The 24,935-nt window shown below is 45.8% G+C and overlaps 1 protein-coding gene across 1 annotated transcript in view; it reads left to right on the top strand.

The window, feature by feature from the left end:
* The window catches only part of CBL (Cbl proto-oncogene), a 35,397-nt gene extending 11,715 nt beyond the window's left edge, over window positions 1-23,682 (top strand). The window contains exons 3-16 of the mRNA XM_082296969.1: window positions 5,460-5,606; window positions 6,861-7,017; window positions 8,481-8,602; window positions 9,065-9,202; window positions 9,640-9,727; window positions 10,133-10,264; window positions 10,640-10,843; window positions 12,216-12,347; window positions 13,216-13,593; window positions 14,455-14,549; window positions 15,451-15,606; window positions 16,082-16,185; window positions 16,830-17,012; window positions 19,530-23,682. Of these exons, the coding sequence (XP_082153095.1) occupies window positions 5,460-5,606; window positions 6,861-7,017; window positions 8,481-8,602; window positions 9,065-9,202; window positions 9,640-9,727; window positions 10,133-10,264; window positions 10,640-10,843; window positions 12,216-12,347; window positions 13,216-13,593; window positions 14,455-14,549; window positions 15,451-15,606; window positions 16,082-16,185; window positions 16,830-17,012; window positions 19,530-19,810 (2,317 nt within the window). The 3' untranslated portion in view covers window positions 19,811-23,682. The remainder of the gene's footprint in view (window positions 1-5,459; window positions 5,607-6,860; window positions 7,018-8,480; window positions 8,603-9,064; window positions 9,203-9,639; window positions 9,728-10,132; window positions 10,265-10,639; window positions 10,844-12,215; window positions 12,348-13,215; window positions 13,594-14,454; window positions 14,550-15,450; window positions 15,607-16,081; window positions 16,186-16,829; window positions 17,013-19,529) is intronic.
* The last annotated feature ends 1,253 nt before the right edge of the window (window positions 23,683-24,935 follow it).

Genomic DNA, 24,935 nt, shown 5'->3' with positions numbered 1-24,935 from the left:
TTTAAAGACCATTAATCATATCAAATGTATTCTTCTCTTTAAAGCTTTTTCTCTAAAATTTAAATTTTAAAAATGGATTTTTAGCTTCTTAACAGTGGAAAAAAAATGTAGCACCAGCATTTGTGCCTAAAATAATAAGTCCAGATCTTTTAAAAGTCAGTAGGTTTGGTTCTTGTGGTCAGCACAGTGGCCTGATGTCCTTTCTTCTTCACATCAGTCACAGCCATTTGCATACTGATAGGAGAATATAAAGGTTTTGAGTGGTTTGTGGCTTGCAGGGTGTTTTGTGTGGCACTTTGAAGTGATGGCCAGGCTCTGCTCACAGAACTGAAGATATTTAAATATATTTATGTGAGCTGAAAAGTGCCAGGATTCAGCAGTGTAAGGAAACTGTCCTGTAATAGCTAAAGCACTGAAAAAGAACGAGCTGAGGGTGAAAAATTCTACAGAACCAGCAAATATTTAATATTAGGTTGTTCTTTTAGTTGTCCTGAGGAAATCTGTCAATGTTAGAGAGCTGCAGCCCAGCCTGACTCTGTAAGGTGCCTTTTGTTGAGCCAGCAATAGTTAAGAGGAATTTCATTCACTTCCTGTGTTGCAAGTTTTGTTGAAAGTAGTTCCGCTGTTTCTATTTTTAACCCCGATCTCTGCGTGGAGAGGACGCCCGAGCTGTCTCAGGGTTACAAAAGACAGCTTGGGATCAGCTCGAGCATTTCCACTCACTGCTTCTGTGAACGTGAACGCACAGAAAACTCCTGGCTGGGCTGGGAGCACAATGGAAGATAGAGTTCTTTTGGAAGCCAGGCACATCAAACTCTGCTGAAATCAAACTGCTCCTGCCTGGTGCATCTGAAAGCCTCTGTGACATGAGAACCTCTCACATCTCTGTGGTTTCTGAAAGGTGCATTTCACTTGTTAAAGTCGTTAAAAGAGCTGTTTGGTTTTTTTTTTTTTTTTTTTTTTTTTAATTAATTTTTTTTAGCTCTCCAAGTATAAAATCGTAAGATGTAGTTATAGGAAAAAACCTGTGGGTTTGTGGTTTGGTTTATTTTAAGTAGTGGAGCTTGCACTTAACTCCAGTGGATGCTCACCTTGTCCCCTAAACAGAATCTGGTGGTAAAGAGTGTAAGAATAAGAAACGAGGACAATAATTACAGAGAAGTGAAGCATTTTGAGGTTGCTTTCTTGTGCTCCAGCTCATCATTCCTCTGTGTTTGTAGCATGCCTGCAAAGCAGAAGGAGCTTTGCAGACACGACAGTATGTGCACGTCAAATTACGGCATGTGAGCACAATATTGTGACTAAATCAGCCTGGCGAGCTGATCCTTGCTACGTGTGAGGAACTAAATTACACTGTGTCAGCTGGGTAGCTCTGAAGGAGGTGAGAAATACTGGAAGAAAATGAAAAAACTGTAGCTGGCAGTGGCAGAAACCAGCCACGTTAACATTGCCTTGAGGGGAAAAGGCATTTAGTCACAAAGCACATTAATTTAACTAATTGTGTCAGCGTGGCTGAGAGAGACATCTCTGATTAAACCATCCTCTGCCCTTAATGGCTTTCCAAGACGGAGCCCATACGGTGGAAAAACGCTTTTCTCCAGGAAACTGGGGAAGAAAAATCTGCTGAGGGTCTGGGGGGAGAGACAACAGCACCAGAACCCCCAGCTGGAGCTGGCCATGGGGGGCTGCACATGGAGGGGCCTCCTCGGCCCCTTGAATTCCACACAGATGTGTGGAGCAGACCCATCCTGAGGCAGGAAGGAAGGAGCAGAACCGCAGCGGAGGGGCTCGGAGCAGGAAGGAGGGGGGGACCCGTCTGTGGGCTTGGGGAGCCAGCGGGGCACGGGGTAACTGAGGAGAAGCTCTTGCTTCATGCTGGTTTTGGTTCCCCAAAGCAGTTGTGTCTTTAGAGCCCGGTGGGTGTTGAGGCAGCAGGGTTTGGCAGCAGGGACTGCAGCTGAGCAGGCTCTGGAGCTGCTGCTGCCTTGTTACGGGAACAATTCTCAGCTCACTCTGTGTGCACAAGGACTGGTGCCTCCATGCTCGAGCCGCAGGTGTTCCTCGCGAGTGAAACACTTGGTTACTGTATACAGTGGAAAAATATCGGGCTTTTTACATTTTCACTTGTTGATTCATTATTTCTGACCGTAATAAACTGAAAGCTTTGCGCGTACGTGTGAAAGTGCTCAGAGATGTGAAATCCCACCTCGGCTGTGGCTGTTGCTGACTCTGGCTGTAACCACGGAACAGAAACAGGCTCTGGTGCTTTGAAGCTGGCACAGGTGTTGCCTCCAGCTGGCTGCACACACCGGGGAGAGCTCACTGATGTGGCCTGTGGTCCCTGGGTAACGTTTTCAGCAGTGCTGGGGTGACAGGTGTTTAAATTCCCCAGCAGCAGGGTTTAGGTGCTGCAGTCAGTGCTTCCCAAACTGGGCTTGGCAACCTCTGGTGCTGCCCTTGGTGACAGTTTTGTGTGGATTACTGTGTGTAGCTAAAATTTTGAAAGAGGGCCATCATGGGACATTGCTGGAGGTCTGTGGCCCAAACTGTTTGGGAATCTCTCGTCTAAGACACTTAAATATTCTTTGAATATATGAGCCTTTTTCTGGGAGTACGTTCACATCTGTTTAGTTGAAGCAATGGCCATAAGAACAGTTCTGATGTTACTAAAAATAAAATCACCAGTAAACTTTGATACACCAATAAAAATATTCTGTAGAATTGCAAATGTTTATTTGGTCTGTATAAATTTACAAATATGTAAATTGTTTTACATTAAAATTTAAACCCTTTTAGCATAGGATTGGTAACTATTTGCTGTATGTAAAAGCCACTAACACAAACTATTTTGCAATTCGCTCTCTTTATGTTCACTTCCTGTGGTTTTTCCTGTTGTTTACCTACAGTATAGCTGAATATTTATTCAAAAATATGATAATCTTGAGAATTTAAAATGTTCAGCTCTCAGAAATGTTTTTGGAAACGGAGTCCTTCAATGTGTGTGTGTAAAACTATTTGTTTATCCATCCTTAAGCCTGAGGAAGTTCTTACTTCTCTCATTAACTGATGTGCTCAGCTGAGTGCAAGCACTTCCTGGAGCTCAGCTGAGGCAGAAGGCTCTTGGGCAGAAGAGATAAACAACTGGACGCAGGAATATTCCCTGGCTTCTTGCAGTGTTTTATTTAAACCATGCACTTGTTCAGGGTCAGAAATGCACCAAAGGCTTGTCTGTCATACCCAAACTTCCCCACATTGCGCTGGGCAGCAATAGGAGAGTACAAAATCATTAGCAGGTTCATTAAAGCCTCCATTTTTATGAACTCAGTTAAAAAATTACCGTTTATTTTGCTCGGATTGTAGATGGATTAAATGATTGATAACAGCATGGTGTTTGCTTTTTCTTCTTGCGCTAACACAAACTGTCCTCTTTTTTTGTCACTTTATGGGAGTGAGGACTTTCAGAAGTCCACAGCTCACACCTCTGATTCGCAATTTTCCAGTGTTTGTGAGCCAAAGGCATTGCAGGGACACAGTGGGAATGTCCGTGAGGGAGGGAGCTGGGTGTGAATTTACAGTTTAATCATCTTCCCTGGACCACGAGCTCAGAATCGGAGCCTTCCCCTGGTAAATGCAAAGAGAAATACGCAGCTTTGGATTACTTAACGTGCCACCAGGGTGGGGAGATGCACAAAGCAAACTGCAGAACTGCTTTAAAATACCCACTTTGAGTGTGTAGCACAGCCAGAGACAGCTGGGGAATGGGACAGCTCGTGGAAGAGCAGCTGGGGGCTTTTCCTTGTGTTAATCCCAAGCACCTGCTGTGGTCGGACATGTATGAAATGACAAAAACCAGAATTCTTTGTGTAGCTGGTGCCTTCCATAAACACTTTGTGCAGCTTTCACTGCTGCACGCAAATCAAAATGTAGCTGTATAAAGAAGGGTAAGAGAGAACTGCTGTCAGAGATGATGTAGAGTTTTGGGCCCTTCTCATCTACCCAGTCTGTGTCAGAGTATGGAGAAAGGGCTCGTGTGGGGCTGAGTAAATACAGGAATATATGTCAAACAGTAGGGTTACTTCCAGTTGAGTTTAGACTCTGTGAAAATGTGGAAAAATGTCCCAAATGTCCAGGGAATTTTTGCTGAAAGGCTGGAGGTCAGTTCTGCAATCAGGCACATTAGCAGGGTAAGTCCTTCAAGCAGCAATAGCATGTCTGGAGCAAGTGGTATCTGGAAAAACATCAAAGATGAAGTGGGTAGGAACCAAAATTGGTGAAAGGCTGGAGCCTGGGGGAGCAGAGTTTGCTGCCAAAAACAGGTGTCTTCTGCAACAGCAGCAAACTCGGGGAGAAAGATGGGAAAATGAGAAAATACAACGTGACTGGGGATGTTCTGTGCTCCCCCTCTGTGGTTCAGTGTTTAAATAATCAGTGCCATAAGTGAGCCTGTGCAATGCCTGGGTGGTGGATGCAGTTTTCTGATCAGCTCTGCTGTGTTGGGCAGAGCTCACAAGTTGTTCTTTCCCACATGATGCCAGTTCCTTCTTTTACCTTCAAGCACGTGATGTGGGGGTGAAAAAACCCTCTGGCCTAGAAATAGCCCTGTCTCTTCAGGAAGTTTTCCTAGCGATGGAGTGGAGGAGAAGAGAGGCATCCTTTATTTGGATAAAGGAGTGAGAGAAAGAAGTGCCTCTGGTGAACAGAATAGCAGAGAATATCTATTCTCTTCTGCAGCTTTCCTGCTCCAGCTTAAAAAAGGGCATGTGCTGAGGGATAGAGCACTCCTGATACCTGAGTGTCATCAGGCAGAGAAGGGACTTGGGGTACCAGCTGTAATTCAGATTGGATCATTAAACACGAAATGTTTGAGAGCCCTGACCATGAAGCTTTTGTGTGGAAGTTATTACCATTTTAGGAAAAACCTGCAGGTGTTTTTGCATTCCTTTGGGAGCTTGGGCCTGTTATTATCAGTTAGACATTCCCTGAGCAAATCTATTGTGTTGGGAGCCTCTGGAGACCTGGGAAGACATTCAGCTTCCATTGTCTGGGGCGCAGGAGTAGTTCTATGTGCTCTCAAAAGGAATTTTCAGACCCAAGACCAAAGAGAGCTGATGAGGTTTTGTCTTCAATACTCAGTAGGTGAGGTCTGAATATTGGTTTTGCAGTTTCTGTGAATGTGTTTTTCCACGGGAGGATTTTTGCCTTGGAAATAGCCTGCCCACCTTAAAGAGATTGTACAGAGTTTGTCATTGTGGAAAATGTCTTGACAAACACAGACCTTGCTGGTAATTCCCGTGTTCTGGATGTTCTGAATGCTGGGGAAACACTTGAAAGAGAGCCCCAAATAAGAGTTTTGCATGTTGGGATCATTCTTAAATTGCAATAACCACTGGTTCTGCTTTGTTCAGAGTGATAAACTCTATCTTTTTCTGAAAAACGATTGTTTTTATGGTCCTTTGCAGGAGGAACCTGACCAAGCTGTCCCTGATATTCAGCCACATGCTAGCAGAACTCAAAGGCATTTTCCCCAGTGGCCTCTTCCAGGGAGACACATTCCGGATCACCAAGGCAGATGCTGCAGAATTTTGGAGAAAGGCTTTTGGTGAAAAGTAAGTTCCTAACTCATCTTAAAAATAGAAGTGTGGGAGCAAATTGCATGCAGTGTTTTTTAAGAAGTCTGTTTGGCCATCCACAAAGGGCTTGGTCAGGTTAAAATAAATGATGGAAGAGACCTACTGGTCATTTGTCCTTCTCTGGGGTGAGGTAAGGAATTATTCATACTTCAAATTTCCCAGTTTTTGTCCTGTATGGTTTTAAATGTGTCAAGTGGTGAGTCTTTCCCCACTTTCCCCAGGAGACTCTTGTATTGTCACAGTGTTTCCCTTGATTATTCAGCTTAAATTTTCCTCTCCTTGATTTAATTCTGTAACTTGTAAGTAAGCTCTACAAGCTATGCAAAATAATCCTTTCTTCTTCTAAAGGTTACCATGCCCCCAACATGGGTTGTTCTTTAGCTAAGCCATTCTATTATATTCTTTTCATCTTCCCTCCAATTAGTCTTTCCAATCATTTACTCACCTCTCTTCTTTGAATTTCTGTTTGCAAAATGACTTTGCTAAGAGTGAGGGGGAAAGGGAAATGCAACAATCTTTGTGTGCAGACTGCTGAAATGTCAGGTTTAATTTCTCTATCTAATGAAACGCTGACTAAATGAGCCATGGAGGTGTTCACAGCAGTGTTTGGGGATTAAAGTTAATGGATTGGGTACTGCTTTCAAACTGAGGGAACTGAGGTACTTCACCTAAAGAGTTTAATTAGTAGCTGTCAGAACAAAAAGCTGTAATATATTTACTCATGAATAGCACAGTTGTCTGAAGTGAGGCATTTTCTTTCTATGCTTCTTTTCCACTTGATATATTAAAAGAAGGAAAATATTCCTTTAAACAGAAGCTTGTGTTTTGGCTTCTGATTATCTTCCTTCTCCAGTTAATCCTTCTTTAGACAGTTGTTTGCAGCTTTATTTTTTAACCATCTAGATTTAACTCCTCCACCAGCTGCAACATCATGAAATTATTATCAGGTGATGCTGTGATAGGACTGCAAAAAGAGGGAAAGGAGAAAGCAGAGGGGGATTTCTAAATCCAAATTTTTGCATGTACAGAGAAGATTGTCTTAAGTTCATTTGTCTGCTGATTTCCTGCTGTCCCAAGAAATCTGTGTTTGTGTAACATGAATAAATCTCTCGTGGGTGTTTTTGATTTTTCTCTGTTCTGTCGTCACAACGTGGATACTCACAAAAACAATGTGTAGGTGTGCACATGGTGGGGGTCCTCAGCCATATCCCATTCCCTGGTTTTCCCCAGGACCATTGTTCCTTGGAAAAGCTTCCGCCAGGCCCTGCACGAGGTGCATCCCATCAGCTCAGGGCTGGAGGCCATGGCCCTGAAGTCAACCATCGACCTGACGTGCAATGACTACATTTCAGTATTTGAGTTTGACATCTTCACACGGCTCTTCCAGGTAAGAATTGAGGAAGGAGAATCACTTAGGGTGTCTCAGTGCCTCAGGTTAAACTCTTTTTTCCAGGCCAATATTTTACACACATTATTTATACTGTATGAGATTTGATTGTCTTGCCCTCCATCCCTTAAACAGTAATACTTAAGACCCCACATTGCAGTAAAAGCAGGTAATATTTCTGGCTGTAGGATAAAAGATTCCCTAAATATACACTGCAACTCCCAGGCACATTCAGCATCCTGCCATGAATCAGGTTTTCCCTTTCAAAGGTCACTTTGAGACTGAAGTTCTGACACAGCTTCTGCAAGCCAGGAAATGCGAAGCTTAGTTTATCACTCTGTCCTCTCTTGTCCCTTTCTTTATTGTCAGATTTATTTTCCATGGGGGTTGTTCAGGATGGAGCTCAAGCATGAGAATTTGGGCTTTCTATCTTTTGAACTGACCCAGCCAGGATGTTGTGGTCGTGTCTGTGTGTGTGAGAAATCTCTGTATCACTGAAGTGATATTAATAGTAGGTAAAATTCTTCCCCACAGTCTCTAGTACTGCTAAATTCAAAAACACAGCTTCTGGTGGTACAATTGGGTATTTACAAGAACAATCACTTACTTCTTTGGCTCTGACTTGCCTTTTCCCATGTGATAGGGTGGGCTGTAATTAAGATATGTCTAGATGAAGAATTCCCATGTTTGGTGTTGCAATGTAGCTGATCTCATTCAGCACTTTTTCCAACTGTCATACATAAAGAACAAGTCAAGAGCTACTGCAGATGCCAGGGGAAGCAGAGTTCTTAGGGAGTGCTGGTATTTTCTTGTAGACCAGTTTAAAAACTTGGAAAAATCAGGTGAGATTTAGACACCCAAGCCCTTCTCAGGGTCGAGAGCTTTCAAACGATTGTTATGACTTTTGGGGCATCATTTGAAAGAATATTTGAGATGTATGTGCTGGTTTCTTTATTCAGGTCTGAGATCAGCCTTGCCACACCCTGGTGAGGTTAGGTTGATGAGGAATAGTCACAAGTTACTGACAGTGGAACTGAGACACACAGGGGAGGTCACTGTCCCGAGGCTGTGCAGGAAGTCGGTGTTGGAGAGCAGACCTGTCATGGTTCCTGGGCCTGTGCATAATCTCATTAAACTCCTGCCTTCATCCCTGTCTGGGGAATGAGTCATTTTCTCTGCAGAAGCAGCACAATTGATGGCTATTCTGGAGCTGTGACCTCAGTGACTTCTCCTTTAGTATTTATTAAAGGAGGTTTGATTAAGGTCTGTCTTAGGTGATGATTTTATCCCCAGCAAGTGACGAACTCCAATGCCAAGTGCTGCATGGGAATGAGTGTTTTGGTCTCTCTACTGGATTTGTGATGGAATAGAAAATGTTTCTCTAACTGAAGAACCCTTTGATTCAGGAATATTGACCCTTTTCAGAAGTGTGTGGTTAATTTGTTTCTTTGTTGCTGCTGCAGCCCTGGTCATCTTTGCTGAGGAACTGGAACAGCCTGGCAGTGACTCACCCTGGGTATATGGCATTCCTCACCTATGACGAGGTGAAGGCCCGGCTGCAGAAATTCATTCACAAACCTGGCAGGTGAGAGAGAGCTCAGCCAGCAGGGCCCTGCTGGGAGCTTCTTCCTGACACCACTGATTGCAGCAGGGCTGACAGATTCTCTGTGGTCCTTTCTGGAGGTTATGTGTTTACTTCTGGGCTGCTTTTAAACATGAAAACCTCCTGTAGTCTGTTTGTTGTTGGCTTGTTGAAAGTTAATTTGGAACAAATGATTTTAAGGATATTAACTTCTCTTGCTCTGGATTCTGGGTTTCATTTCACCTGGAGGCCAGTGCTTGGATTCTTTTCTCGTTTTGTATGGTATTGCAAAGTTTCCCTTTGAACTGCCTGGGATCAGTTGAGGAAAGCTGGTACAAATCATCAAGTCATTCCTACTAATTTTTATTTGCTGTCTTGATATGGCCAGACAAAGGCTGCCTACATGTCATTTAATCTTTTCTGCCTGTTCCACACTGAGGTTTCCTTTCCTTTGTGTGTTTTTAGTTACATTTTCCGATTGAGCTGTACCCGCCTGGGTCAGTGGGCCATTGGCTATGTCACTGCAGATGGGAACATTCTCCAGACAATCCCCCACAACAAACCTCTTTTCCAAGCACTGATTGATGGCTTCAGGGAAGGCTTGTAAGTAACTTGATAAAAATTAAGACCTTGATTCAACAAAGCAGTTAAATCTTGAATAGTCCCATTGCTGTCAGTGGAATAACTCATTGCTGAACTATTTTGGCACTCAAGAATTACTGACAGCTGTCTTTGCACTGAAGAGCTGGGCAGTAGCAGATGATAAATGTGCAGCAGTGTTTCCCTTCTCATAAATCCCTTGTTTTGTCAAGCCCTTAATTTGAACCAATACTTTCAAGAATAATATGTTTGATTTTGGTCCAATCGTAAAATTCTTCCAAAACTTTAGAATTCAGAATACCTTGAATTCCCACCCCTTGCTTCTCCCCTTCATTCTTTCTTCGTTGCCACCCCCAAAAGAAGCCTTATATCTATGTGTGTGTGTGTATACATGTGTGCTCATGCACATATAGAGATATTTTTTTCCCAACTGCTTCCAGTTATTTATTTCCCGACGGCCGGAATCAGAATCCTGACTTGACTGGCTTGTGTGAGCCCACACCTCAGGACCACATTAAAGTTACACAGGTGAGTGAAATATTCCATCCCATCAAACTCTCTGCCTTTCTCCCTAATTCCCACCCTCCTTAGCTGTTCATACAACTCTGCCAAACTTGGTATTCCCAAGACTTGTTTTTAAGGCTGCAGTATTTTAGAGGAACTACAGAAATCTTTCATGATAGGGAACGGCAGAGGAGATTGCACAGACAGATTTTAGGGGGTTATTTTTAGAATATTCTGCCAAATATTGATGTTTTTGTGCCATTCAACATGTCTTGAACCCTGCTTTTCGTGGGACACTTAACTGGAAATTGTGGATAATTTGAACTCTACTTTTTTCAGAGCTTGACAGATGCATCTAGCACATGGAATTACAGTGAAATCTTTGCAGACTTCTGTTCTCCCTGTGATTTTATGCTGTCTTTCCCTCAGGAACAATATGAGCTGTACTGCGAGATGGGCTCCACGTTCCAACTGTGTAAAATCTGTGCTGAGAACGACAAGGACGTGAAGATCGAACCTTGTGGGCACCTGATGTGCACCTCCTGTCTCACAGCTTGGCAGGTGAGCCTTGGCCTCTTCTTTTATCCCTCTGAGGGCAGCTGCCTGCTCTTTTACAGATATATTCTCTTCTCAGAACTGTTCAGGTGTGGAGAGAAGGCAGCAGAAACATTGAGCTCATAATGTCACTGCATCAGAAGCTGTTTAGATGCCTGATCTCTTAATATGGAACAGACATAAACTGTGAGAACTGGCTAAAAAGCTGATTTTCTACTTCAAGGAGAAAATATTCTGTATTTGTAGCCCAGTTTGCCTTTGTCTTCCTCTCAGCTGAAAGCTACCTGCCAAAAAGCAGGTTAAAAGCCGATTGTTTATGAAGCAGGTGATAATTTGTGCACCCCAAAGGCTGCTGTGACAGATCTCTTCTGGCCCCTGCAGGAATCAGAAGGCCAAGGTTGTCCCTTCTGCCGCTGTGAGATCAAAGGCACGGAGCCAATCGTGGTGGATCCGTTTGATCCCAGAGGAGGAGGAGGATTGTCCAGGCAAGGGGCAGAAGGAACCCCCTCTCCCAATTATGACGACGACGACGATGACAAAGCTGATGATTCCCTCTTCATGATGAAAGAACTCGCTGGTACCAAAGTAAGGTGGTGCTGATTAATGTGGCAGTGCCTTTTCTCCAGCAGTTTTCTCTTAATGATTTGTGCTTGTGACGGTCCCCAGACCTTGTAACAGAAAAGGAAAACAGAGGTTTAGGTCCAGTTTTGTGAGCTCACTTCACACTGTCAGTTTGGGATCACACTTTGAAGCTTTTGATCTTTTGTGTGTTGTCTTGGAGGAATCCCTAGAGGGGTGAAACAGCTGGCCTGACCTGCTGGAAGACCTGGCTTTGGAACACTCCTCTGTGTGTTAGGTTTTGATTTCCTAGCCAGATTTCACCCAGATCAGCAAAAATCCGTCCATTTTTCCCCAGTGGTGGATCCAGCCAGGCAGGTACAGCCTTCCCAAGGTCCTGATGAATAACAAGGTAGAGGGCAGGCTGTTCTGCTGAGGAACTCAATTTGGCTGTCATCTTTTCATATGGTGGCTGATAAATTTGTCTAATAAAGGTGTGATAACTCTGCCTTTAGTGCTGCTTCCCTCCAGGAGCTGTGTACAAGACAGGTGTTCTTTGTGGATCCCTGCGTGGTTTTTTCATTTCATTTTCATTTTTCATATCAAAATCTGATTGCTGCTCTTGCATTGTTTTCCTGGATAAAGAAGTGGGTTTGAATTTGGCTAATTTTTAATAGCTGAACCAACTAAAATAAGCTGCATTTCAGAAAGAATCTTCTCCTCTGGTTTACCTAGAGTCTTATTTCCCTTCATTTTCCACTGTGTAAATAGTTTACTAATCAGTAAACACTATTCCTGGAGGGTTTTATATACATATTTTGGGGAAGAAAAGCAATTTCCTTGGTGTGACATCCTGTCAATGTTGATACTCTGTTTGCTTTAGTGAGCTCAAACATGCATGAAGCTTTTCAAAATTAAAAAGCACTAGCTTAGATTGTAAAAAAGAGAAACTAAAGAGAAGAACAGGCACTGTTCTGCTTTGTTAAGTGGAAAACCAGCTTTCCAGGGACAAAACTGGAGGGTCTGGTGCACATCAGTGCTCTGTAGTCGAGGCAGTTTGCACAGGGACAGGAAGGTTTGCAGCAGATCGTGCCCTCTGGTGTTGAAAATCAGCTTTTCCCTGCTCAGGGCCCACTGAGGCAGATTTGTTACTCCCTCAGAACAGCTTGGTTGGTGTTTCCAGGTGTGCATTTGCGGTGGTGTCTCACAGCTAAGCCCATTCCTCAAGGATTGCTCCGAGTGCTGCAGTGCTGGGAACTGGCTGCATTCCTGGAGGATGGCTGTTACTCACAGAGCAATTTATCACCAATATTGCAGCCAGACAGCTGGAAAGCCTCTCCAGAGGACAGGAATTCTGTGGGTTGAGCCGTGTGCTGACTGTGCCCTTGTCCCCTGTCAGGTGGAGCGTCCTCCCTCGCCGTTCTCGGTGGCTCCTCAGGCCGCCCTCCCTCCCGTGCCCCCTCGCCTGGACCTGCTGCAGCAGCGAGTGGCCAACCCCCCCGGGGCCTCCAGCCCTGGCACCACTTCCAAGGTCAGACATGCTCCTCTCCCCTTCAGCTGTGATTTGGGTGGGGCAGGCAGGGAGCACAACAATCTGGTGACCCCAACGTGTTCTCTGTGATGTCCCCAAGTACTTTCTTCCTTTTCAGTCCGGCCTCCCTTAGAGTGACTGGCATCCTGAACTACCAAATTATTGTTACTACCATCATATTCCCTGGTTTTCAGCCTCAATCCCTGCTCCCTGTAGCCTTTGGATTTTCCTTGTATTTTGTTCTAGCTAAGACAGAAGGTATCATATTTCTCTCCCAACTTTCCTGCACTCATTTTTACATCAAGCATTGTTTTAGATAGAAAATGAAGGAAGGAATTCAATGTGTGTGACTGGGAGAAATTAACTGGCTTTCTGATTGATCAGCAGAAGGCAGTAGGATGATCTTGGTGGCATTAAGTTAATGGTTCTTGAGATGCAGCAGCAGTTTTTCATCTGGTTTGGATGAAATAATGAAATTAGGAAAGTTCAAGCAGAAGAAAATACCTATTTCTGTGAATACTCGTTGCTGACTGATGAATGTTAACTTGTACAAATAACCCACAATTGAATCTTTTTTTTAAATAGTGGGGGGGCTCTGTTTGGAATCTTGTCTAAGGCTGCTGTAAACTCATGTTTTCCTTCAAGAAGAATAATCTGGGGTGTTCAGTGCCTGGCTGGAGTGCACGTAGTTCCTGTTATCTCCTCAAGCCTGTACGGAAGGTGTGGAGATATCTCCACATCCTCAGAGATAATTCCTTGTAAAAACACATAAAACCACCCCGAAACTCTCCCTTCTGCTCCCACCTGTTTATCTTTTCTGGCTGGGCTGCCTTTGTTAAGCAATATTTTCCATTCCTGTGCCCTGCAGGCCGCACCTGGTGCTCTGCACAAGGACAAACCTCTGCCAATCCCACCCACGCTCCGGGACCTCCCTCCACCGCCGCCTCCGGACCGGCCGCACTCCCTGGGCACCGAGGGGCGCCCGCAGCGCCGGCCCCTGCCCTGCACCCCGGGGGACTGTCCTGCCAGGGACAAGCCACCCCCGCTGCCCTCCAACCGCCAGGGTGACCTGTGGCCAGCCAGGCCCATCCCCAAAGCCCCGGCGGCAGCTGTGAGCCCCGGGGATGTGTGGGCTGGGAGAGAACTGTCCAACCGGCACTCGCTTCCCTTCTCCCTGCCCTCCCAGATGGAATCCAGAGCTGAGAGCCTCCGGCTTGGGAGCACGCTCAGCTTGGACAACCCGGGGGTGAGTAGGTCTGGGGGGGCTGGAGGTAATCTGGGAGAAAAGCACCTTCTTATCACACTGAGGAGTGGGATTTTGTCAAGGGAGAGATGGAAAGAAGCTGGTGGATGCCAGGCACGGGACGTGCTTTCATTCCTCTTGGGAGCAAGGTTGAAATCGCAGTTTCAGCAGTCATGAGCCACAATTGCCTGATCATTGTTCACCTTTCAGTGTTCACCTTTCAGTGTTGAAAAGCTGAGACTCTTTTCTGTTGTTATCTAAAAAACTCTGATTGACTCTGCTCAATTTTCAGCCCTGAGAAACCTACACACATCAGCTGTGATGAGTTTGACAGGGTAAAACCTGAGTTAAATTTGGGTCTATTCATGTTCAGGACACTGTTACCAGTGTACTGAGTAGTCCAACATTTTGTTTTCTAAAAGAAATTGCAGGCAGTTTTGCTTTCCTTGATTCTATTTTCTTAATTTTTCCTTTTAATGCTTCCAGCTCGCTACAATTGAAATCCACCACATTTTTAGCCAGATTTTCTAAGAAAGTGGCACGTGCACGGTTGTCATCCTGTCTCCAAATGTGTGTGCTTGTCTGCATCCTTTTCCTCTTGGCTCCCAACTTGGCCTGTTTCAGCTGAATTTGCCAAGGCCACTGAAATCTCAAAACCTGTGAAGTTCTTCCTGTGGGAAAACCCCTGCAGTGTCTTCACTGAGGGAAGGCTGTCAGAGAATTCCTAGATTTCTGGGGTGTTAGCAAATGCTGTGGAATAAATGAGGATGCTTCATTCCCACAGAGGCTGTTCAATGAATGGCTTTGCAGCTACACTGGGACCTGTGGTGTTTCTGATTCCTGCTTTGGAATTTTGTCTTCCAGAGCTCCAACAGTGGTCCAGCAGCAAGCTCAGAGTGTGAACACCCCAAAATCAAACCCTCCTCATCTGCCAGTGCCATCTACTCCTTAGCTGCCAGGTCTGCTGGGATTTTTTTCTAACTTACAGAGTGGGAATTGCAGGGTGCTGGTGCCAGGGACAGAACTGACACAACTCTTTCAGTCTTAAACTCTGACTGATTCAAAACACACAGTTTAAGAGAAGGCAGCTGAAATCAGCATCCCAAAGAGCTGTGGGGAGAGGTGGGAGTTCCCTTGGGCTGTGGCAGTAGGAATCAGGCTCCAGATGCCATCAGCTCTTTATTGAATTCACTTTTGAGTGGGGCTTTATGTGATGTAAAAGTGCATGATATCATCACTTCCTTTTGCATCACGACTGTACTAATTTGAAAACAAACCAGTGGAAGATGGCATAAATTAATAGGAAAATTAAAATAAATGCAATAGTACAAGAACACTGACAGAGGCAGCACACAACCTGACACCCTGTCAGGCAGGTTGGTGGTAGCAGTCCAGATGAAACGGTCCTGTTGAAGCTGTGATCCTGTAGAAGGTCCGGAGGTGTAGCTCTTATCCTCTGGGAATCCAGTAGGTAAGGGCTGAGTGTGCTGTTCCAAACCCCAGATTATATCCAGGTGGGAATGCTTGGCCCCTCCCCCTTGGTGGAGCCTCTCACAATGGGATGATGTCATTCCATGGGTCAAGTGGTGAGGGTGTTATCAGGGATGAGTCATGGAAGAGATAAGAAACATTGCCCCACCCAGTTTTAACAGCTGGTGATGGAGTGCATACTTTTGTTTACATTTTACCTTGTAACTGAGACAATGACCTTGTGCCAGTGTGACCTTGGGGGCTGCTTCCTGAAAACCAAATTATCTCTTTAGACAGACTTGCTGTGAGGTGACTGTGGATTTTCAAGGGCACCTTGATATTAATTAGATTTGGTGTAAATGTTTTATATCTTGTTTCTCTTGCCTCCAGACCACTGCCTGTACCAAAACTGCCTCCTGGGGAGCAGTCTGAGAGCGATGAGGACACTGAGTACATGTCACCATCCTCTCTGCCTGTGGTGCCTCCAGGTCCTGCTGTGCAAAAACCAGAGCTCAAAATGCCTTTGGAAATGACTCAGAGTTTACGGTGAGATTCTGGATGGTTTTGCACTTCCTCCTCTCAGCTCTGGGGCAGCACATTTGGGACATCAGGGTGGGAATTTTGCTTGCTCAGATTTCTGAATTCCCCTAGTGATATTCACCAGATCTTGACTAAAATAGCAATAAAGGAAATGTGACTGGTGCTCTTGTGCAGTATTAAAGGACTCAGATATCCCTTTCCTTCCCTCTCTCTTTGCCAGGAACCTTTTGAGAGCAGAAACAACTGAAATTCAAAACCCTTATTAAAATGTAATTTTTGGTGGTATCGGTTTTTATGGTATCATTTTAACTCTTTTAAGCTGCAGTAAACATTACCAGAGCATTTTCCAGAACAAATATTTCACAGAGCAGTGGTGATTTCACTTTCAAACAAGAATCTGTGCACAAGCTCTGTCACAGAGACAGGGTGGAGGTGGTGGCCGCTGTCACCTGTGTGAAGGGGAATGTGTTCTCTCCCTCAGAGTTTTGGACTGTGACCAGCAGCCCGAGGGCTCCATGTATGAAGCAATGTACAACATTCGCTCCCAAGCAGCATCCTCTGCTTTCGAGGCTGTCAGCACTTCTGGTGAGTGGGTGTGGCTAAAAGACAGCTGAGGAACTGGGGTACAGTGAATTGCTGGTGCCAGTGGAACAGCATTTTAGGCTGAATTAAAGGAATAACATTTGGTTTCGTTGTTAAAAAAGCTGGGGTGGATGTGGAAATGTGAGTCTGTGCATGCATTTTAAAGTATTCCCAGTCCATACTCCAGAAAAATCAGTTTTTTCCCCTGAATCCATTCTGTACACCGGGGAAAATCCAGTCCGGGTTTTCCCTCTAGCTGAATCCATTCTGTACGCCTGGGAGAAATCCAGTCCGGGTTTTGCCCCCGACCGAATTCGTTCAATACTCCGGGAGAAATCCAGTCCGGGTTTTGCCCCCAACCGAATCCATTCCGTACTCTGGAAAAGTCCAGTCCGGGCTTTCCCCCATGCCGTACTCCGGGGGAAATCGGGTTTTTCCCGTGCCGTCCTCGAGGAAGCAGGTATTTTTACTTAAATAGTCCAGTATTTTTAACTTAATATTCCCTTTTGGAAAGTGCTGCCATTAAATGTGAGGTTTTAGCAGCAAAACTTTAGTTCTGTGTCCTGTCAGTGTTTGGAAATGGGGGAACAGAGTCTGCCTCGGCAGACAGCTCAGTCCCAGAGCTCAGAATGTGCCTCCTCTTCCAGATGAAGGGAACTTGGCAGCAGCCACTGCCAGCAACGGCCCTGAGGAGTCAGAGAATGAAGAGGATGGTTATGATGTCCCCAAGCCACCACTCCCCATTGCCATTGCTCGTCGCACACTGTCTGATATCTCCAATGCCACTCCTGCCTTCAGCCGAATGTCCTTGGAAAATGACCCTGTCACAGGTCAGAGAGCTCTTGTGTCTCCTCTTGGTACCGATGGCTGGCTCTGCTGGTTTGAAACCTGTGTCACTCACTTGAGATTTTGGATGTAAGCTGTAAAATCAGGTTTATGAGGCAGAATTACACTGATTCTTAGGTATTTTGTTTGATTTATTTTAGCTTTTGTTTGATTTATAGCTTGGAATGCACTGCCTTGGTCATTTAATCCCTAAGCTTGTAGATCAGACTGAAATCACAGTTAGGAAAAGCTTTTCTCAGCTTATATTCCTTAATCCACTGCTGACTACAGGGGATAGAATATTTTTGTACCAGGGTGTACCAGGGCGTGAGACAGGATTTCCCATCCCTGGAAGTGTCCAAGTCCAGGTTGCATTTGGGGTTGGAGCACCCTGGGACAGTGGAAGGTGTCGCTGCCTGTGGCAGGGGGTAGAAGGAGATGGGCTTTGAGGTCCCTTCCAACCCAAACCATCCAGGGATTGTGTCCCTGCTCCAAGTGGAAGATGCAGGGCTGGCCTGGCACAGTTTGTGGCTCTGTCAGTCCCTGCAGATGGCACGAATGTTCTGCCTGACGCTCTCAGCTCCTCTGAGTGGGGACCAGTGGCTCAGCAAGGTCAGCTTTTTGTCCCTGGGGAATAGAGGACGTCGTGTCCTTCTGGCTGCAAGGCACATTCTCTGAGGGAAGAACTAAAGCCTCGTGTCTCCAAGAGCCTTTCTGAATAATGATTGACTTATTCCCTGCTCAGCAGCTCTTAAGGAAGCTTTGAAACTCTTCCTGCTGGGGGTTTTCAGTCTGAATGTGCTGGTGATTTGCCAAGGAACAGGAATGAGTTTCATGTTCTTTCTGGAGGCAGAACCTCCTGTACCCAGAACCCTTTCCCCCAGTGAGTCTTCTCTTTTCATGCTTCACCATTCCACTTCCCTGACCTTCTTCAGCACAGAGAAGAGTATCCTAGTGCAGAAAAGTTCATTATTTTTGCCCCACCTCCCTGCTCCCTGATTCTCTTTTTAAATGTGTCCCTGTGTGTGTAGAATTTGGCTGAAAGGGATAAAAAGGAACAGAGCAAATCACAGATGAAGTACTGAACTTAATCACTGACATTTTGTTTCTACAGCCCTGAAATAACACTGCTGTTGTCCTGCTTTAGGGGTAGGGAAATGGAAAATGTGGAAAATGGGAAGCAAGGCACTGGTGCAAGCAAGCCTGACTGGTGTGGGATTCATCTTGGCAGATTTATGCTCTCAGGAGTTGGACCCTGCAGTTTGGTTTATTAATGATTTACCAAAATAACTGTCTTAGCAGTTGTCCTTTCAGACTGACCCGTGGTCTCTGAAACTTGATCCAGCTCAAGCTGAAGCAGCTATTCCAGAAGGCAGTTTGGGGCAGAGGAGTGGGCAGACCTTTTTCTCACGCGTACAAAAAGCTTTTCATGCGTGAGAAACTTGAATTCTGAAGATGAGGGAGCTGGACTGAGTTGTGGTTGGTGAGGAAGCTTCAGGGAATTTGATTCCTGAGGAGCCTTCTCTGTCTCAGGGCTTTCAGTGCAAGTGTTTCAGAAAGGCCCCACAATGCTGCTTCTCTGAGCAGGCTGCGGTGCCCACTCTTACAAAGGGATTGTTTGGACGTGATTTGTCTGTTGTACTCCAGTTCTGCTGCCAGAAAACTCTGTGGAGTGCCCTGAGGACTTTTTCCAGGAGACAAATAAATCCTTTTTTTTAAGGTGATGTCAAATATCCATGCAGAAAAGTTTCCTGTGACTGGCAGAAAAATGCTTTCTGTAGTGATACAGAAGGTTAAAACTCAGAAATGATCAGATGCTGGATGAGCACATTAAACAATGTGGTTTTTCCTTGGAGAGTTTGGTGACTTGTTTGGTTTGTTGGCTGTTATTTCCTCTTCCCAGCAGTGCATGATGTGGCTGCAGGGCAGTGTCACATCAGAATGACTCAGGGAAAAGCAGAACAGGCTGAGCTTTATTGATCTGCCATTAGGCAGGGAGAGCTTCAGCAGAGGAAAAGGAGAACATAATTCAGTTGCTGACCCTTCAGAGAGCTTAATTCAGTTGCTGAAGCAATTGTGGTGGCTGAGTTGGACTGGGTTTGTGCACACAGAGGTGAGGGAGCTAAACTGGACAGCTAAACTGGGGGGTTCTGTCTGGTTCTGGGAGGAAATGGGATGTCTGGTAAAGAACTGAATATTCATGGTGTCATTTTTTCTGATTCTAAGGCTGCTATCTGAGCTCTGCTTACACACATAGATCCTATGTCATTTTTTATAAGGTTTTGTCTTAATAAATGAGCCTGATGAGACCTGCTAATTAAAACCAATCTCCGCAGCTGTTTTTGCACACAGGAGGGGAAGCTGGGCAGGTTGGGAGGGAGGATAAAAGGGTTGGAGAAAGCGGCGGAGCTCAGTGACAGCTTTTTGAAGTGCTTTTTATCCCCCTGATGTCATCTCAGCTTTGTTCCAAGCAAAATTTCCACTTCTTTTCACTGAAGTGATGCACTTGTTTCTCCTTGCAGGTTTTTCAGACAGCTCCCAGGTCCCAGAGCGGCCGCCAAAGCCGCTGCCCCGGCGGATAAATTCGGAGCGGAAAGCCGGGAGCTGCCAAGCAGGAGGAGCCAGCAGCGGGGCCAGCTCCTCCCTGCACCTCTCCAGCGAGATCGAGAACCTCATGAGCCAAGGCTACTCATATCAGGACATTCAGAAAGCTCTGGTCATTGCACATAACAATATTGAGATGGCCAAGAATATTCTGCGGGAGTTCGTGTCCATCTCCTCCCCTGCGCACGTGGCCACATAGCACACGACCACCTCCACACCTGAGCTGCTGTGGACCAACTGCCTGGGCAGCTGCTGCCCAGCTGTGCACCAAAGGGGAAGGGGGTTCCTTTAGAGACTTCGTGCTGAGGTCAGTCCTGCCTCTTTAAGAGAATCAGTTATCAGGTTTTCGTGGTTCCAGATTTCAAAGCAGTGGGATGAAACGGAGTGGAGCGGTGTTTTATACAGTGTATGTCTTGGAGTCCTTTACCCCTACCTCTTGTCTGAGAGAGCAGATTTATTTCCAGGGTGTTGGTAGAGAAAGTATCATGAGGAGGGATCCCCGAGCCCATGCCCTGGAGGCTGGGGGGTGTTGTTTTGTGCTGTGAATTTTAAGTGGATGCTCAGAGAAACAAAGTCTCGAGGTCGGTGTGGTGTGTCCTGTGGTTCATGGTACTAGGTTTGGGTCTGTTCGCTGCTGTGTGTCTGGCTCAGGCTTTTTAGAGCAGCTGGAAGGTCACCTTCTGCTGGGAATTTTTAGGAGACCTTGGAAGAATCATTTGATTGCTTCCTGTTGGCCATGGCATGTCCCCCTTGCCTGTAATAATAGCAGTTATTGCTTCTGATTCCAGTCCTCCCCTGCTGCCTGGAGAGAGCAGGATGAGCTTTTGTCAGGGATTTTGATCCTGGCAGTGCTGGCAGTTGGATTTCTCTCAAGTGTGTGCTCTTGCACTGGCAGCACCAGATTCCAGCAGCTGGAGGAGCTTGACCTGGTTTTGAGGGTTGGGACAGGGGGAAAGAATTTGAGCAAGAGCAAAGAGCTGGGGCTGCTGCTTCTCCTCTCTTAGCCTTGAGCATTTTGTGCTTCAGTGCTCAAACTTGATTGTGGCCCTGCTGGGCTGGAGCAGCCAGCACTGGGCACTCCCACTGCTCTTCCCTAGGAATGTTGCACCTGGTAAATAGGATGTTTTATTTATCTTCTTTGCATGGTGGCTGTTGCAGGCTAGTGGCCTTCACACACATTCCCTCACCTCCTCCAGAGAGCTTTTGCAGGAGCCATCATCGTGCCAGGGTGTTTTGTGGAATTGGTAGATGCAGCTGATGTGTTTGTTGGTATGTCACCTGCTTTGCAGTCACAGAAGTGCAGCAGTTCTCTGCATGGCTGTCAAAAGAACATGAGGGCTCTCTGTTCCATTTCCATTTCTCTAAGGTATTGCTAGGTCTGGTGTTAAACCAGGCCTGGGGGAAAAAATTCTGTATTTGTGAAGTGATCACATGGCTTTAAAGGTCAGAACTCAGCTGTTACATTGGAAAAACCTGACTTGCCTACTCAGCTACTTAACTCTGTTCATACAGGAGAAGTGGATGGTTCCTTTGGAGAGGATTTAGATCCAGGAGGCACAGACAGATCACAGCCTGACAGCCTGAGAGGCTCTTGGCCTTTGGAGCATGTCCAGCATTAGTTGTATCTGCCTGAGGTCAGCAAGGGGTCACCAGGCCAAGGAATATTGCTGGAGTGATTCTGGCAGTCAGGTGCAGTTTGGCCTTTTGAGGAATCCAGAGGCTGGGCCAGATGGCTGCAGTTGGCAGAGAGGCCTTCACAAGTGTTAGCAGAGCAGAAAGTGGGTTTTTAATTAAAGCAAAGGTTTCAGCTTTCTGAATTGCTGCAGTGGCTTCCAGGCAGGCTGAGCTGTGTCTCTACTCCCCTCCTTTCTGTAGTGAAGAAAACACTCTCAGACAGCGTGAGGAGATCTGCCACGCTCAGAGAGCAGCAGCCTTTGCTGTTTTGGGGTCAGGTCTGGCAGTGGGCAGGGTGCTCTGCAGGGCGCAGGGCTTGGGCACAGCCCCCAGCAGCCCTGGGCAAGGTGGGGTCAGTGCCTGGGGGAAGAAGAAGGGGAATAAGAGCTGCTCTTCCTCCTGTGCCTCCGGAGCAGCTGCCAGGGGTGCCAGCCCTGCTCCCTGTGGCATGTGCTGGGCATGTGGGAGCCTCTGGAGAAGCAAGGGCAGCACTGGTGCTGCTGAGGCAGGAGCAGGGGACAGCTCTGAGGGCTGTTGTGTCACACTGGGGGGCCTGAGCAGCCACATAGTCCCTTGTCCTGGAGATGCAGGTGAAAACCCTTTAGTGAGGGGTTTATTTCCCTCTTTTTCACACTCCCACTCGGCTCTGGGTTGGTTTGGAGCTGCTTGGTGTCTGCCCTGCTGTGTGAGCTCAGTGTGTCAGTGTGACTCTTGCCATGGCTGAGCAGAGCTGAGTCCAGCCTGCTCCAAAGCCTTAACTCTTGTCCTGCCCCGTGTGTGTGACCAGAGCAGTGATTCCCTGTCCCCTCCAAACCCCTCAGGGCAGGCTGGCTGTAATTTCAGTGAAACCTTGCTTGGCAGAGCTGTTCCAGGCCTGTCTTTGGGGTCTATGTGCCAAGAGATGTTCCTGTGGATGTTGTTCCGGGTATTAGAGATTAGAGAGAGCAATCTTTTGTGGCATGTATCACTGATTTCTCTGCATGTGTCCTTTCTGTGCACTTGTTTATGTCTCAAACTGATTTAAGAAACTTAAGTCTTGCCTTTTCTTCCTTAGACACGTTAAGAATTTGCTGATTCCACTGAGTGCAGCAGAGTCCTGGCCATGTCTTGTGGCTGTGCTCTGCCAGCTCAATCCAGGCACTGCCCAGTGGAATTTTCTTGTTCTTTCTAAGCCCAAGACTGATTGCTCTTCTTTCCCTTCACCTCCTTCTTCTTTATTCTGAAGAAAATTAACTTTCTGATGCTACTTTAAAAAGGAAAAAACAACCCAAATGTCTAGTGCCTTTCTTAAGGGGATGCTGCATGGCCAGGCTGGATCCGAGAATCCGCCCCTCTGGGAAAACGAGCAGAGCTGGACAAGCAGCAGAGCTGCCTTTGAGCACGGAACTGCTTTGGGAAGGGGTGAAAAGGAGGAGCAGGAGAGGTGGGTGATTGTCACTGGGACTCTGACACTGTGTTTTGTAGCATTTCAGCCGTGGAGCTTCCAGTCTGGACTGGTGCTGTGCCGAGCTCGGGGCCAAGTCAGCATTGTGGGACGGGCTCGGTTGGGGTAAAAAATGCTGGGTTTGCCCTGCAGCTGTCCCCAAAAGGAGTGGAAAACACTCCCAAGAGGAGCAGGAAACACTCCCAAGAGGAGCAGGAGCTGTGGGAAGAGGGAGGTGCCCTCCTGAGCAGGATCCCGGTGATTTCCAGCGCCACCGGGAGCCGAGCAGGAATCCCAAATCTTTCCCTTTTTAGTGCATGTCCTTGCCCCAGCCCTCCCCTGGGGGGCCAGGCATGCTCAGGGCCCAGCATGAGGCCTCGTGCACCGGACTGGTGCCATTACTGTAGCTAATCCTGAGGCAGGCTCGTTACTGTAAATGTGGTTTGCTTGGCTGGTTTGTTGGGTTTTTTTTTTTATTTTCAGTTGAGCAAGAAAAAATGCAACTCCCAGGGCACCTTCTCAAAGGTGCCACTTTAAAGATTAGTGGGGAATAAGGACATTTATTTTTAAAGTTCCTCCTAGAAATCTTTTTTGTTTGAAATTCCCAGCGGAGGAGGAACTGCTGTTACTGTTGTTCTTTCTCACGGATGACAAATACCAATTTGTAAAATATCAGTGTTAAAAAATGTTGAGATTTTCACGAAATATTTAAAAAAAAAAAAGTATAATAGTGTCATTAATATAAAATTATAATAGCAGTATTTAATCCTTTCAGATCTGTAAAGAATAAGGAAAAACAGAAGGTAAATATTCTTACAGAGAGTAGCTGAGCTTTAAGGTTCACTTGGTTTAAAGTCCTCATTTTGTTTGCAGATGCATTGTTAATGTTTAGAGGTTATACTAATGTTATTTATTAATTGTTTCCATCCTTGTATGCTGCCCACTAAGAGCTTCTTTGTTTGGGATTTCATTCACCTGTGTCAGTAAGAAAGAAAACAAAACAAAGTTTTATTTTTAAATAAAATTTCCTTTGTTGTAGCATATGGTGTGTGTGGTGTGGTGCTTCTGGGAGTGCTGGAAAATGAATATTTTAGGATTTCAGCCTCCTGGATCCTTTGCAGTCTGACTTTGGAGTTATTTTATAATTATTTACCACAATTACCTGTTAAATTCAGATTTATACTGTGGGTGCTGGCAGAGGCCAGGAAAGATTTATACAAAGATTACAATAATTAAACATATTCTGGGAGAATCAATGAATAAAGGCTCGAATCCATCAGGTCCAAGAAGGACATGAAGTTACCACCCAGGGAGAGAACCCAAGGGAATCCATGGGAATATTCTGCAGACTTTTATAGTTACTGCATAGAAATCCTACAACTATGCATAAACACACATTGTATCTATAGGCATCACAATTCTAGAAATAATAAATATATAAATTATATATATATATAAAATATAATAAAAATAATAAAATTATTTGAATTTATTATGTGCTATTAATAGAGATAAGAAAATAATACTGTATTTGAATAGATGAATATATTCATTGACTATTCATTGATACCTATTCATATCTACCAATAGATGAGTATTTTGCACATAGAGGAGATACAATAACCCCAGGTTCTGCCACACACTCCAACATTCCAGAGCCTGGAGGGGCCCAGAAATGGAACAGACTCAGGGACACACAGGCCCAGCTGAGCCCCCAGGACATTTGGGGCCCAGGGGACCCCACTTGGGGACAAAGGGGGACACAGGAGGCAAGTGGGAACCCAGAACGAGTCAGTGAGGGTAACTGGGGCCACGGGGAGCCAACTGAAGGTGGAAAAAACCCTCAAAGAAGCCACCGTGGGGTGAAATGAGGGTAATTGGGGTCAAAGGAGGACACAGGGGTTACTTGAGGTCATTTGAGGCCCTGATCGGGGTTACTTGAGGTCATTGGGGTCATTTGAGGTCATTTGAGGGCCTGATCGGGGTTACTTGAGGTCATTGGGGTTACTTGAGGTCATTTGTGGCTCTTTTAATTGATCTGGGGTCAAATGAGGACACGGGGGTTACTTGAGGTCATTTGAATCTCTGATCAGAGTTACAATGGGGTTACTTTAGGTCATTTGAGTCTCTGTTTGGGGTCATTTGAGGTCATTTGAGGCCCTGATCGGGGTTACTTGAGGTCATTGGGGTCATTTGAGGTCATTTGAGGGCCTGATCGGGGTTACTT

The sequence above is a fragment of the Coloeus monedula genome (genome assembly GCF_965178545.1).
Source record: "Coloeus monedula genome assembly, chromosome: 25".
Lineage (NCBI taxonomy): Eukaryota > Metazoa > Chordata > Aves > Passeriformes > Corvidae > Coloeus > Coloeus monedula.
Note: the sequence above shows the minus strand (reverse complement) of the source record. Positions and strands in the feature narration are given on the sequence as shown.